Source organism: Eutrema salsugineum, unplaced genomic scaffold, assembly GCF_000478725.1.
Source record: "Eutrema salsugineum unplaced genomic scaffold, Eutsalg1_0 scaffold_8, whole genome shotgun sequence".
Taxonomy (NCBI): domain Eukaryota; kingdom Viridiplantae; phylum Streptophyta; class Magnoliopsida; order Brassicales; family Brassicaceae; genus Eutrema; species Eutrema salsugineum.
In genome coordinates this window covers 4,436,107-4,450,154 of record NW_006256414.1, presented here as the reverse complement: position 1 = coordinate 4,450,154, position 14,048 = coordinate 4,436,107, and the positions used below count along the sequence as shown (strand labels likewise).

Below are 14,048 nucleotides of genomic sequence, written 5' to 3'. Positions count from 1 at the left end.
CGCAAAAACTGAAAAAACAAACCTTTCAACGAATTATAAAAGCTGTGCAAGACAAACCACACAAAAACAAACCAAAAAAAATGTGAGAAAACATGTTTATTTCAGCAAGATTCTGAAGTTATCACTGATGTTATCAATAAACATGTTAGACGGTTAGTCATCATTTATCACGGATGCTTGCAAATTTTATATATATATAAATATAAACTAAATGATAGTTACCCAAGAAGCACCAGTGGTCTAGTGGTAGAATAGTACCCTGCCACGGTACAGACCCGGGTTCGATTCCCGGCTGGTGCAGTGAGCTATGAGGATTTGCCTTTAGCGATGGTTGGGTCCTTCGCATTACTCTGATTCTTCGGATGAGATATGGCCATGTTTCTGAGCTCTCTTTTTGTGTAAAAAGGACCTTTACTTTAAAAGTTTTTAGAATATTTCCACTCCACTCCTTTCGTCTAACTATGAGTTCCGATTGTGAGATTGAAGTAATAATCATTCTTGCTGGCTTCAATCGTGTATTGTGCAGAAGAAGAAAAAAAACTAATAACTTTACCACATAACATTTTGTTAAAATCAGAAAAGTGACTGGAAGCAATAAAACAATCCCCAATATTACTTTAACCAAAAAAAGAAAATCTTCAATATTTTATCACAATAACCAACAAAGACATGATTTGTCTAAAAACATAATTGAGTTTTCGCCTTTGACTGGTCTCTAAAACTATAGCTTTTTTTATCTCTAAAACATAAAGCTTGGGACATGCCTAGCTTCTCTTGTCTGCAAAACTTGATCTTTTTGGGAAGAAGAAGCCTAATACACTTCTTCATCTAATAGCAACAAAAAAAAAGAGAGAGAGAGAAACAAAGTTAGTTAGAATCATTTCAAAGTATAGTAATCGATCGTAAAGAGACAGAGAGTAGAGATGATGCTTACAATCACCATCATCCGCCTGGTTATAATCGTCATCATCATCATCAAAGTCTTGATTCTACAAAACATTAAAAAACAAAAAAAAAAAGTTTTCAAGTAACTTGATAAGAAGATTCACAGGTTTCATATCGCCATTAGTTGGAAAATAAGCAGAACCTGATCATAATCTCCGTTATCAGACTCTTCTCCCTCTGATTCCGCAACTTGATCATCATCTTCTCCTTCTTCATTGTCTTCCTTGCCTTCAGCCTAACCAAACAATAAATCAAAATTTGACTTATTGTGTGCTCCTTTTGTTGGTTATATGTGAAGAGAAAAAACCAATGTTTTTTGTTTTTGTTACCTTATATTTTGCTTCAAGCTTCTCAAACACATCCAGTTTCTGCAAATCTGTCAAATGAAACACAAGCTTGAGTTTCTTGTAACATCGTTGTTGAAAGGCTAGAAACTAAATAAAACAATGTACCTGCGTCTTGAGTCCATTTTGCTCTCTTCACAGGCCGTTCTCTTCGAGTATCTGAAATTGCATATACTCAAGAATCTCAGTGACTACTAGAAGAATCTAACCTCACAAAAAATACAAATGTGTTGAGATGATAATTCCAAACCTCCAAGAAGTTCTTTAGGGAAGTTATCAGGTCTAAGAACAAGGAAATCATAAAAAGATCCACTCTTATTAGACTTCTTCTTTGGCTTCAAAGAGTCTGAATACCTCTCAATGTCTAAACTCTCCTTCTCTGATGATTACAGAAAAGAAACAAAAAAACATAAAACTTGAGAAAGATCATAGCTTTAAGATTACTAAGTCTCTAAGAGAGTTTCTAAATTCTCATTCTCTGATGATTCTAGTAAAGAAAAGACATAAAACTTGGGAAAGATCATAGCTTTAAGATTACAAAGTGTCTTTTTTTTGTTCAAAAGATTACAAAGTGTCTAAGAGAGTTTTTAAACTCGCATTCTCTGATGATATAGAAAAGAAAAGACATAAAACTTTGAGAAAGATCATAGCTTTAAGATTACTAAGTGTCTAAGAGAGTTTTTAGATTCTCATTCTCTGATGATTGTAGAAAAGAAAATTCATAAAACTTGAGAAAGATCATAGCTTTAAGATTGCAAAATGCCTAAGAGGTCTTTATGCAGATAGATACCTTTTTTTGAAACACCATCGCCTAAATGATAAGGAGAGTTTCTCCAAAACTTCTGAAAACTAAAGAAGCTCGAAAGTAATTGCGGGTCGTGTGAGATAGATTTCGGATCAGGTAACTTAATTTCCTGCACACACAAAAAAAAAAACACAGAATCTGCTATTGAAGAGGAATCATCATAACATAAGCTCAACACAGCCAAAATCAATTTTTCACGGGAAAAAAAAAAAAATCTAAAATTTGTACTTACAGGGAAAATCACAAAAGGCTCTGCCTTGGCATACTCAGCACCACTGCCTCCAAACCCTCCTCTTCCTCGTCCTCTTCCTCGGCCTCCTCCTCTATAAGCCATCTTCGAACACTGCCTAAGCTAGAGAGAAAATCGATTAATCGATGGGTTATTTTACCTCGGATTCACCGTCGAAACAGGTTCCGGTTAATTATTCCGGCTTGAAATTGGTGAGAAATTGTAGCTGTGCAACGCGAGAGAAAAATATATTTATTGTCCTCTTTCACAAGTCAAAAGAATATATAAGTTTATTGTCCTCTTTCACAAGTCAAAAGAATATATAATAAACTTAAAAGGCAAATAAACAAAAAGCACCAGTGGTCTAGTGGTAGAATAGTACCCTGCCACGGTACAGACCCGGGTTCGATTTCCGGCTGGTGCAGCTGATAGAGCAGTGAGGAATTGGGCATTAGCGTTGGTTGGGTCCTTCGCATTCTTCTGATTTCCAGGATCTGATATGGCCTTGCATCTGAGCTCTATTTTTTCTTTCCAGCAGTTTAATATTAAATAATATTATCCCACATTGGTTGGCCTTGCATCTGAGCTCTATTTTTTCTTTCCAGCAGTTTAATATTAAATAATATTATCCCACATCGGTTACGTTCATATATATTAGAAATTGATTGTTTCGATCGAGTTTATATCATAGAATCGTATAGAAGATTTAAGCTCCAAGGCAAAGTTCTTCAAAGATGATCAGTCCCACGCCTACTCCGCTAAATCATACACGAGACAATATACAAAATAGTGGAAAGAGGCCTCTCTTGCTTGATAAGTAGTAAATTCTTATTATGTACATGTACAAAACCTGACTAAAGCCTTAATTCTTCGCATTCTTCTGATTTCCAGGATCTGATATGGCCTTGCATCTGAGTTCTATTTTTTCTTTCCAGCAGTTTAATATTAAATAATATTATCCCACATTGGTTGGCCTTGCATCTGAGCTCTATTTTTTCTTTCCAGCAGTTTAATATTAAATAATATTATCCCACATCGGTTACGTTCATATATATTAGAAATTGATTGTTTCAATCGAGTTTATATCATAGAATCGTATAGAAGATTTAAGCTCCAAGGCAAAGTTCCTCAAAGATGATCAGTCCCACGCCTACTCCGCTAAATCATACACGAGACAATATACAAAATAGTGGAAAGAGGCCTCTCTTGCTTGATAAGTAGTAAATTCTTATTATGTACATGTACAAAACCTGACTAAAGCCTTAATTTTCATAGGCTCAAATTTGCAACATCAAAGTTTTTGTCTTTCCTGTTTTTCTATGTACAAATTTCATGATTCAGATTCCTAAATAAACTCAGGTAAAGCCTTGGTTGGGCAGCTGATAGAGCAGTGAGGAATTGGGCATTAGCGTTGGTTGGGTCCTTCGCATTCTTCTGATTTCCAGGATCTGATATGGCCTTGCATCTGAGCTCTATTTTTTCTTTCCAGCAGTTTAATATTAAATAATATTATCCCACATTGGTTGGCCTTGCATCTGAGCTCTATTTTTTCTTTCCAGCAGTTTAATATTAAATAATATTATCCCACATCGGTTACGTTCATATATATTAGAAATTGATTGTTTCGATCGAGTTTATATCATAGAATCGTATAGAAGATTTAAGCTCCAAGGCAAAGTTCCTCAAAGATGATCAGTCCCACGCCTACTCCGCTAAATCATACACGAGACAATATACAAAATAGTGGAAAGAGGCCTCTCTTGCTTGATAAGTAGTAAATTCTTATTATGTACATGTACAAAACCTGACTAAAGCCTTAATTTTCATAGGCTCAAATTTGCAACATCAAAGTTTTTGTCTTTCCTGTTTTTCTATGTACAAATTTCATGATTCAGATTCCTAAATAAACTCAGGTAAAGCCTGGTTTCTTCTTTTACTCACACCACGCTTTCGAAGGAGACTCTGAGGTGAGAAGTGTACCTAGGCTTTGGGCTCGAAGTGTTTGCAAGTCCTTGAAGCAACTTCACCACGTCGCTTACTTCATCGAGGAAGTACTTGGCTTTGCTCGGTTTTCTTCCCACCGTGCACGCGAATATCTCTGTAGACATTGACGATGATTGAGCCGAGAGTGTTGTTGTTATGCTCTCAAACATCTCCTCGTCTGATCTGTCGTCCCCAATGCATACCACAAAATCCGGTGCTTTCCCTTCTTCAACCATTCTGCTAAGAACTTTCCCGGTGACAAGACCTTTGCTTACTCCCTGTTAGTCCAAAAGATCTCAGTTTACGACTATGAATAAACCAGACAATCTAAGGGTTCCTTCGATTCAGTACTATGAAACAGTGGTGAAGAAAGCGTATTTACCTGAGGCTTCACTTCAACGATTTGGTGGCCTCTGTTGACAACAACTGGTTCGTTCACGAGAACGGTTTCTAGATGGTCCAGTAGTTCCTTGGCTTGACAAGAACCAAAGTCTGGGTCTGCATCTTGGTGATGCCACACCAAAGCACTTTCTTTGGCTTCTATATTGGATCCATCGGTAGTTTCTGTATATAGTCTCATAATAGGTTCCACGATCTTCTTCCATTCAAGGTCATCAGATAAGCCGCTTGTTTCCCATTCAGAAGACTTATTCCACCTGCATTGCAAAGATTGTCTTTTCTAAGTTTCTTTTTCACAAAAACTATCAGAATTTGCGATCAACTAGTAAATGTACCTTGTGAAGTAACCGTGTTCAGCCGCTATTCCAAGATTCTCACACGGTGCAAGCCACTCGCTCAAAGAAACCTTTCCCCTCCCGCTTACAATAAATATAGTGTTATTAGGATCACTACACAGTGCCTTCAACGCAGACATAACTTCAGCACTTGGATCCTTTACGATGGAGGTCTCGGGAACTAAAGTACCGTCATAATCAAGAAATATAGCTCTCTTGCTCGATCTTCTGTACGCAGTGACAGCTTGTTCAATAGATAGCCTTCTGAAATTAGGGGAGAGAGCAACAAGCCTAAAACTTAAACCCCAACCCACACCCCAGCACCGTTTACTGTAATGATCTCGAGAGGCTCTTTCCAAATCCTGCGAAAAGCTGCGCGACCAATATGCCACATCATGTGTACTAATGTAGTGATAGTGTTTCTTATGACGTAGCTGCTTCTCGAAATCAGACATGGTGATAGCAGAATACATTGAATCGGCTACCGCATCAACGTCCCAAGGATTAACTCTAATCGCGCCACTTAAAGAAGGAGAGCAACCAATGAACTCAGACAGAACAAGCGTGCTTGTGCGAGGAAAATCATCACTCACTCCCAGAGATTTATCCATGTTAGGAGTTCCTTGACGACAAACAGTGTACTTGTATGGAACTAAATTCATCCCATCCCTCACTGCATTGACTATGCAGCATTCCGCCATGGCATAATAGGCAGACTTCTCAAACCGGGGAACAGGACGATCGATCAGAACCACTGGCTCATAACCAGGCGAACCATAACGCTCGTTGATTCTTTCAACAGTATAATACGTCTCTTTCTTTGCTTCTTGAACGTCTTTACCTGATCCCCTGGCTGGATTCACAATCTGAATGAGAACTATTTTCCCTAGCATGGTAGGATATTGCTGTAGGAGGTGTTCAAAGGCCAAAATTTTTAGACTTAGACCTTTGAATATATCCATGTCGTCAACACCGAGAATAACTTTCTTACCCCGATACTTTTCTTGAATCTCTTTTAGTTTTTCAGCTGTAGCAGGAAGATTCAGAACGGATTCAAGTCTTCCCATGTGAATACCTATAGGAAGAATCTTCAGGAAAACTGTACGGCCCAAGTAGTCAAGAGCAATATGCCCTCTCTTAGATTCATACTCCAATCCAAGCATTCTACAGCAGCATGACAGAAAATGCCGTGCATAATCAAAGGTGTGGAAACCAATTAAGTCGCAGTTTAGGAGCCCCCTTAGTAGCTCCTCTCGAACAGGTAAGGTTCGATAAATCTCTGAAGAAGGGAATGGACTGTGGAGGAAGAAACCGAGCTTAACCCTGTGGAAACGCCTTCTCAAAAATGTTGGGAGAACCATTAAATGATAGTCATGAATCCAGATATAATCTTCCTCGAGATTGATCACACCCATTACCTTATCTGCAAATATTTTGTTGGCAGAAACATATGCCTGCCAAAGACCACGATCAAACCGTTCACCATGATCAGGGCACATGGGTAGCATGTAGTGGAAAAGTGGCCATAGTTGCTGTTTACAAAAGCCTAGGTAGAATTTTTTATGCACATCTTGTGGGAGGAAAGTCGGTACGCAATTGAATTCCTCAAAAAGTGTTTGGGAAATCTCGTCTTGCTCACTTGCATCGACATCTGTCTTGAGTGATCCAACATAAATGACTTCTGTCTCTGGAGAAAACCCATCCTTCACATGTAACAGGGGAGAATCATTGTCCAGGCTGAATTTCCACGTTCCAGTTTCTGAATCCTTTTTACCATTTAAAGGAAGAAAGTTGGCCACTATGATTTTTCGCTCGCGGCCAGGTAATGAGATGCCATCTGAATCACCATCACTAACGCCATACCCATCTACGTCAGAGATGATTCCAGGAACAGTCATCACTCTTGGAAGAGCTCTCGGAGTCTGAGGAATGTCCAAAAGATCCCCAGAGGCCAAGTCTAAGAGATTTCCAAATGATTTTGACCCCATTACTGTAGATACTCCCAAGCTGAATAGAAATCCCAAGGAACTATGCTTTATACCTAGAATTACAAAAAGAGAAGTTCATCTCATTAGCATTCTCAACAAACCAAGTAGGTTGAATCTGCACACCAATCAAACTATATCAGCCAAATACACTAGAGACAAAACAAGTCAGGGACATAACGAGATATGTTGAGAGCAATTCATCTCGGAAATGGTATAGTTTCACGAGCACAAGGCCAGAGAATACAAATTTTGCACATGTGAAGAAACTGACAAATAAGTGTTGAAAAAGTCTCACAAGAAAACTGCACACAGTGTTTTACTAATTCATGAAAATGATGTCTAAAAAAAAAGTCATGAGAACTGCGAAAACATAACCAAAGTCATAATCAAGACAATAACCATATGGACGAGAAAAAAAATCGAAAGTCTTCACAGGGTTAATGGGGTTTAAACATCAGCTATGAATGCTAATCATTTTCTTCTAACATTAAAAACTACAAAAACCCATCTGTTTTGGAGATTACAAAGATTCTGCAGCAAGTGACCTGATCATCAAGGAGTAAAATTTATTTGAATTCAAAATGAGAGCAGAGCCACAGATTTTGTATTTTCTCGTCTTATCAATGAGGAAAAAAAAAACACATGATAATTTTACAAATCCTTCATGTTATTGCAAATGGTCAAAGAAATTCAAGCTTCAATATCGCACAACAATTTCATCACTAAAAGGAAGTGCAAGTGTAGAACCTGAAGTGAAATCTATTTCATTTCCAGATCATAGTATATCTTTTCACTGAAATCCCCAAATGAAAAATAAACAAATTTCACAGTTTTAAAGCAGTTTGAGAAACCCGATCCAAAATCCTAAATCCCTAGGGCACGTTTCCTCAGAACCCATTTGATCAGAAAGAAACCCATCCGACAAAGAAAGGATCAAGCGATTCAAAAGCTAATAAGAAAGATCAGAAGAGGGAAAGTAAAATTAAAAAAAAAAAAAAGACCAAGAGTGAACGGTTAGGAACAAAGTCAAAAGCTGCTTACCGAAAGCAAAAATCACCGGCGGTCACCGTCTGAAACTTAGCTCCGTCGCAGTTCTCCGTCACCGTCGTTTCTAAACTATCGATCTAAAGGAAGAGACGAGAGAGAGAGAGAGAGAGAGAGAGAGAGAGAGAGAGAGAGAGAGAGAGAGAGGTAATTGGAATCGGAGGGTGGTATATTCTCAGAGACTATACTCATTAATATTATTATACGAAATGAGTTGATTCAATCTTAAAAGGTGGATAAGTTCGATAGACTCCTATTCTTTATTTTCTTTTTCTTTTTAACAAAAAAAATATTTAGTTTTCTTTGTCGACATTTTCTAATCTTGGATAGATAAGATAGCAATAGAAAATTCGCAAAACTCCGTAGATATACCGTATACTGTACATACTAGAAATCTAATCCGATTTTCTTAGCATCTGAATAATTTTTTTATATATTTTCACCAAAATTTCTAATCTATTAAAAATTTAAAACACAAACATATTTTGTGTCCAAACAGATTTTATTTAATTTTTTACTATTCTATTTTTGGATAACTATTATTTATTATGTTACCAAACAAATCAATTTAATATATAATATTAATAAAATAATATATTTTTAATTTAAATTTTAAATAGATAAAAAATTAAAATTAAAATCTAAATTTGTAATAGATTTCCTTAAATATAAATTTTATTATTTACCAAAAATCATAAAATAAATTATTATTATATTTTTACAAAAATAATAAATCTAATATTAATTTAGATTTAATTTAAATATTCAATTTTAAATAATATTTTTAATGACAAAAAGAAAAATAATATATTATTTTCTATTTTTATTAAATAAATCTAAAATTTTTAATATTCAAATTTCAAAATATATAAATAATATGAATGAACGGATTATAATTATGTTTTAATAATCGCAATTCTATTTGGACTAATATAAATGGACATGTTATAATAACGTTTTTATAATCGTTGTATTTTTGGATTAATATGAACGAATATGTTAGAAAAATATTTTTCTAATCAAATTATATATATACTAGAAAATAAATTAATAAAAACTAATTAGATATAAACAGAAGAAAAAAATATATATATATATATATTAGTTATTAAAAATTATATCTAAACAAAAAAAATTATATTACAAAATTTGATAAATTATAAATAGTTTTCGTGCGGATGCACAAAATATAATCTAGTTGATTTTAAAACATAAACATTATTTCAACTGAACAAATAAGAGTGGTTACATTTGTAAAAATTGATCACTAGCTTAAACCTATATGGCTATTCTTCTACAAGTGAAAATTAATAATTTATTACTATTTGGTTAAAAAAAAAGGTTTTTTTTTACTATTTGGTTAATATTGATCTAGGTAACTAAGTATCATTAGCTCAACTGGTAAATTTTTTAAAAAAATCACAAGATTGAGTGACATTTAAGACGAAACTAATATTTTTTTTTTGTCGAACGACGAAACTAATATTATAAGTTATGATTTTGGGTCTGGAGGCAACACGGACTTGGACCTAAAACCTCCTAATAATTCAAACAAAAATATTGATCTGGATTGTTACTAATAATTTTAGAGAACTAACTCTAAAAACGTAATTCAACAAAATGTAAAAGTTTTTTTTTTAAAATCAGATGAACAAGAAAACAAAAAAAATTATGAAAAAGGTCCCTAAAATTTGGTTTGTCTAATGTTAAAAAAAATTATTTAAAACCAAAAATTTTGTTAGCTCTAAAATCATGAGTTAAGAGTCTTAAGACCAAACTGATAGCCAAAATAACAATCATCCCAGCAATTATTTTATTTTTTGGAGTTTGAAGGGTTTTTTTTTTGGTCGAAAGAATTTGAAAGATTAAAAATTAAAGTTAAATCCAAAAAAACAGAACAGTTTTAAATTTATTTATTTTAACTGAACCTTATCCATTTAAATTTAATTGTATTGCACCACATGGGAGGAATTTTTATTGTTAAAACCAATCCAATGATCATCATCTTTATGCATGTAGTAATAAAACAAAGCAATGAAAAAACAATTGGACATGCCATTTTCGTTTTTTGTCGTCTAGGGAAATGTCATTTTCTAGTTTCTTAATTTTATTTTTTTAACCAGTATTTGATCTTATATGATTATTTATAATTATTATTTTTTTAAGTAATTTCTCTGAATTAAAATACAACTCGTTTTTCATATAGTAAGACAATTAATTAGTCAATAAGATGAATGTTAAAATGTGAATGAAAGTGGATTGCTAATTTAAAGAAAAAGAAAACTGATGTTTGTTTGATGTATTTTTGATTAAAAAAACTGATATAAAATGTTTCGATATAGTTGTATTTTTAAAACCTAGTTGCAACAAAAAGATTAGAAGAAGCAATTCTCACAATAAACGACTCACTTGGTCACGAAGAGCCTAATCTATAATCCGGCTCTGTTATTGATTTATATATAGCCACATACAGTACATCTATAACATTATTTCCACTAAAATATGCATGTGTTACTTAAATCATTCTGATTTTTGTACTGTTATATAATTCATATAATATTTCAGATAATTTGTTTTTTATTATGAAAAATATGTAGTACTAGACAGAGAGAATGACATCAGGAAAAATTCATATATATTTTTGTGGCGAATTAGGGCGATCAAAAAAGCGATTAGGGTTTGGAATTTTCTCTCATACGGTAGGGCACCGGCGGCCGCCGCAGGTGTCTATGACGTCGGAGAAGGAGGTTCTGAGTCTGGATGGAAAGCTAGAGGTTGTGGCGAAGTCAGATGAAGGGTTGGAGAATGATGAGGCGGTGTTGGTAAGCGAGGAAAGTGGAGTTGTGGCGGGTATGATGCAGGAAGTGAATAGACTGACAGTGGCTGAGGATGCGAATCAGGCCCCAGGACGTGTTTTAAGTGTTGAGGAAGGGGAAATCACCCCAACAGATGGTACTAGTGCAACAAAGAGTGTTGCTGATGAAGTGGTGAATCGTCGACGTGGGTTTCAGTAGTAGAGAACAAGTCGGAGATGATACACTATGACCTAAAAGTCGAGGAGATCAATGGTATGCCCACGGCTAAACTACCGGATAGTACACTAAAAGATGCGTCCCTCTGGTCAGATTTCGTGGTGGGGAAGTTTCTATCTACAGCACCGTTTGTTGGAAAAATTCATGCTCTCGTAAACAGAATATGGACGTTGGGTGATAGGTCGATCAAAATTGATGTCTACGTAGTAGACACAACAACTGTGAGGTTTCGGATCAAGAATCAAACAGTTCGAAATCGTGTTTTACAAAGAGGAATGTGGAATCTCTGTGACGTTCTCATGGTAGTTACAAAGTGGAGTCCCATGGCAGAAAAGGAGCAAGCTGAGCTGACATCAATCCCTTTGTGGGTTGTGGTGAAGAAAGTTCCACCCCATCTATTCTCATGGAAAGGTTTATGTGCGCTTACCAGCCCCTTAGGTAAGCCAAAGAAATTGCATCCAGATACGGAGGCTTGTCGGAATTTGGAAGAGGCAAAAGTTTTTGTGGAAGTTAACTTAACAAAAACCCTGCCAACTCAATTCTGTTTTCAGTCGGTTGACAAACCGGATACTGTGGTGGAATACATCTTTCCATGGCTTCCTCCAAGGTGTGGTGGTTTCTCTAAATGGGGTCATCAAAGCAAAGACTGTTTTACCAGTAAAATAAATGATGGTGCGGGTATATCGACAACAAAGGAGAAAGGTGCTGAGATATCCAAACAGAATGTAGTGCATGTGGTCCCTGCAGATAAGGGACGGGACACAGATACCACAAATGCAAAGCCTGCAACTCGGACAAATGCTGATAGTCCAAAAAATGTTGCCGGAGAAGAAGGTTGGTCCACTCCAACGAAACCCAGTAGAAGCCCAAAGAAACAACAGGAACTGAAATTTGGTGAAGTCTCGATACTTGCAAACTCACGGTATGAATCTCTAAGGAACAAAGGAGAGAATGGGGAGGATATAGGAGATGATCTGATAACTGCAGAGGATGGACAAGTGCCTATAGATGCGCTAGATGTAGGGGAAAACAACATCACACAGATATCCCAGAATAACATGATGGTGGTAAACAAGGTAGAGCAGAACAGAGCGATGATGCCACCCAGAACAGAGCAGCGAAGTGGAAACCAGAGTAACCTAAAGGAAGCTGGTGGTGGTTTAAGGCAATCATTACCACGCAACTCCAAGGATTCTCAAAAATTTCTATCTCACTCAAATACGACCAACGCTAAGGATACCAATCTTAGCGTTCGGGAAACCCGCAACTCCTCAAAAAATTGTTGATGTCAGGGTTCTTCTGGAACATTCGGGGCCTCAATAAAAAAAGCAAGCATGAAGTGGTGCAGCAGTGGATTGCAAAAAACAAGTTTGACTTTGGTTGTCTGATAGAAACAAAAGTGAAGGAAGGGAAAGCAGATGGTATTTTTACGAAACTGTTCAAGGGTTGGTCATTATTATCAAATTATGAGGATCACCGATTGGGGAGACTGTGGGTTATTTGGCGAGAAAATGTGAGGGTCACACCGGTTTTCAAGTCAGCACAACTGATTACAGTATCTATTCTAACTGAAGGTAGGGCAGAAGAATTCTTTATTACATTTGTGTATGCATCCAATTTTGTCGAGGACAGGAAAAAGCTATGGGATGACATCAGATCACACCATGACTCTCCGTTGTTCCGCAATAAAGCATGGCTTATAAGTGGTGATTTTAACGAAATCCTGAGGGGAGAGGAACACTCCTTGTATAGTTCTTCTCCTGCTATTCCGCCTGGTATGCGAGATTTTCAAGAATTGGTGAATCATTGTGAACTATCTGACTTGGTCCATCAAGGTCCGTTATTCACTTGGTGTAATAAAAGGAAAGATGGGGTAATCTGTAAGAAGCTTGATCGCGTGCTGGTAAATCAGGAGTGGATCCTTTCCTTTGCGAGATCTTATAGTGTGTTCGAACCTGGGGATTGTTCCGATCATCTTAGGTGCAGATTCTACATTAAGGAGCCGGCGGGAAGGATAAAGCGACCGTTTAAGTTCACAAATGCTATAACTTCGCACCCAGACTTCAAAGCAGAGGTTCAGAATTTGTGGGAATCGACTCAGCCCCTTTTCCACTCCACCTCTGCAATATTTCGCCTCACAAAGAAACTGAAGCAGCTTAAACCGAGACTTAGAGGCTTAGGAAAGGATTTGCTAGCAGATATTTCCAAAAGAACTCGATTGGCCTTCAGTCGGTTATGTGAATTGCAAGAAATCACAATGAGGGATCCGACTGATACTGCAGTTGAGGAGGAAGCAAAAGCGTTGGACACATGGTCGAGATTAGCCGATATCGAAGAAAAATACCTCTGTCAAAAGGCTAAGCTGCACTGGCTCAAGATAGGTGATAAGAACAATAAAAGTTTCCTTAATGCAGCAAAATTACGGGAGATGAGGAATAGTATACGGGAGATTCAATGTGGTGATGGTAGAATGACTACGGATCATGAGCACATTAAGGAAGAGGCGGTTCGACATTTTAAAGATTTTTTGAATGCGAAACCTGAGGCTTTTAAGGCATGGCCAATTGATGATTTGAGAACGCTGTTGGAATTTCGATGTGGAACAGAGGATATAGCATCACTCACACGAGAGGTTACTTCTGAGGAGATTCAGAAGGTGATTTTCTCTATGCCTGGTAACAAAGCTCCAGGTCCTGATGGATTTACAACTGAGTTCTTTAAAGAATCTTGGTCCATTGTCGGAAAGGATGTGATCATTGCAATCCAAGCTTTTTTCAAGTTTGGATTCTTACCTAAAGGAGTGAATTCTACTATTTTAGCTCTTATACCAAAGAAGAAGGAAGCTCTTGGCATGAAGGATTATAGGCCAATATCTTGCTGCAATGTTCTTTATAAGGTAATTTCTAAGATCCTAGCCAACCGCCTCAAAAGCATCTTGCCTAAG

At 36.5% G+C, this 14,048-nt stretch overlaps 2 protein-coding genes and 5 non-coding genes across 8 annotated transcripts; 5 read left to right on the top strand and 2 right to left on the bottom strand.

Annotated features, from left to right (window-relative positions):
* The first annotated feature begins 229 nt into the window (after positions 1 to 229).
* TRNAG-GCC lies at positions 230 to 300 on the top strand. Its single transcript has one exon. It is a non-coding gene; the product is annotated as a tRNA-Gly (tRNA).
* A 2-nt stretch (positions 301 to 302) lies between these two features.
* LOC112082472 lies at positions 303 to 389 on the top strand. The gene has a single exon (XR_002897151.1). It is a non-coding gene; the product is annotated as a small nucleolar RNA snoR114 (small nucleolar RNA).
* Positions 390 to 557: 168 nt separating this feature from the next.
* LOC18009843 (DNA-directed RNA polymerase III subunit RPC7-like) lies at positions 558 to 2,559 on the bottom strand. The gene is made up of 8 exons (XM_006392123.2): positions 2,327 to 2,559; positions 2,080 to 2,203; positions 1,540 to 1,668; positions 1,398 to 1,448; positions 1,275 to 1,321; positions 1,088 to 1,180; positions 935 to 989; positions 558 to 828 (listed from the first exon to the last, which is right to left on the bottom strand). The coding sequence occupies exons 1-8, from the start codon at positions 2,426 to 2,428 to the stop codon at positions 812 to 814; spliced, it is 618 nt and encodes a 205-aa protein (XP_006392185.1). The 5' UTR covers positions 2,429 to 2,559; the 3' UTR covers positions 558 to 811.
* Positions 2,560 to 2,676: 117 nt separating this feature from the next.
* TRNAG-GCC lies at positions 2,677 to 2,747 on the top strand. Its single transcript has one exon. It is a non-coding gene; the product is annotated as a tRNA-Gly (tRNA).
* Positions 2,748 to 2,754: 7 nt separating this feature from the next.
* Positions 2,755 to 2,842, top strand: LOC112082461. Its single transcript, XR_002897140.1, has one exon. It is a non-coding gene; the product is annotated as a small nucleolar RNA snoR114 (small nucleolar RNA).
* Positions 2,843 to 3,529: 687 nt separating this feature from the next.
* On the bottom strand, positions 3,530 to 8,236 carry LOC18009764 (probable alpha,alpha-trehalose-phosphate synthase [UDP-forming] 10). Of its 2 annotated transcripts, XM_024159883.1 has the most exons (5): positions 8,070 to 8,236; positions 5,041 to 7,081; positions 4,689 to 4,962; positions 4,244 to 4,584; positions 3,530 to 3,689 (listed from the first exon to the last, which is right to left on the bottom strand). In XM_024159883.1, exons 2-4 carry the CDS (start codon positions 7,026 to 7,028, stop codon positions 4,261 to 4,263), a joined length of 2,586 nt encoding a protein of 861 aa, XP_024015651.1. In that variant the 5' UTR covers positions 7,029 to 7,081; positions 8,070 to 8,236; the 3' UTR covers positions 3,530 to 3,689; positions 4,244 to 4,260. The 2 variants fall into 2 exon arrangements, with proteins under 2 accessions (XP_024015651.1, XP_006392184.1); XM_006392122.2 differs by lacking the exon at positions 3,530 to 3,689 and having other exon boundaries at positions 4,084 to 4,584.
* On the top strand, positions 3,709 to 3,796 carry LOC112082450. Its single transcript, XR_002897129.1, has one exon. It is a non-coding gene; the product is annotated as a small nucleolar RNA snoR114 (small nucleolar RNA).
* Positions 8,237 to 14,048: the final 5,812 nt, after the last annotated feature.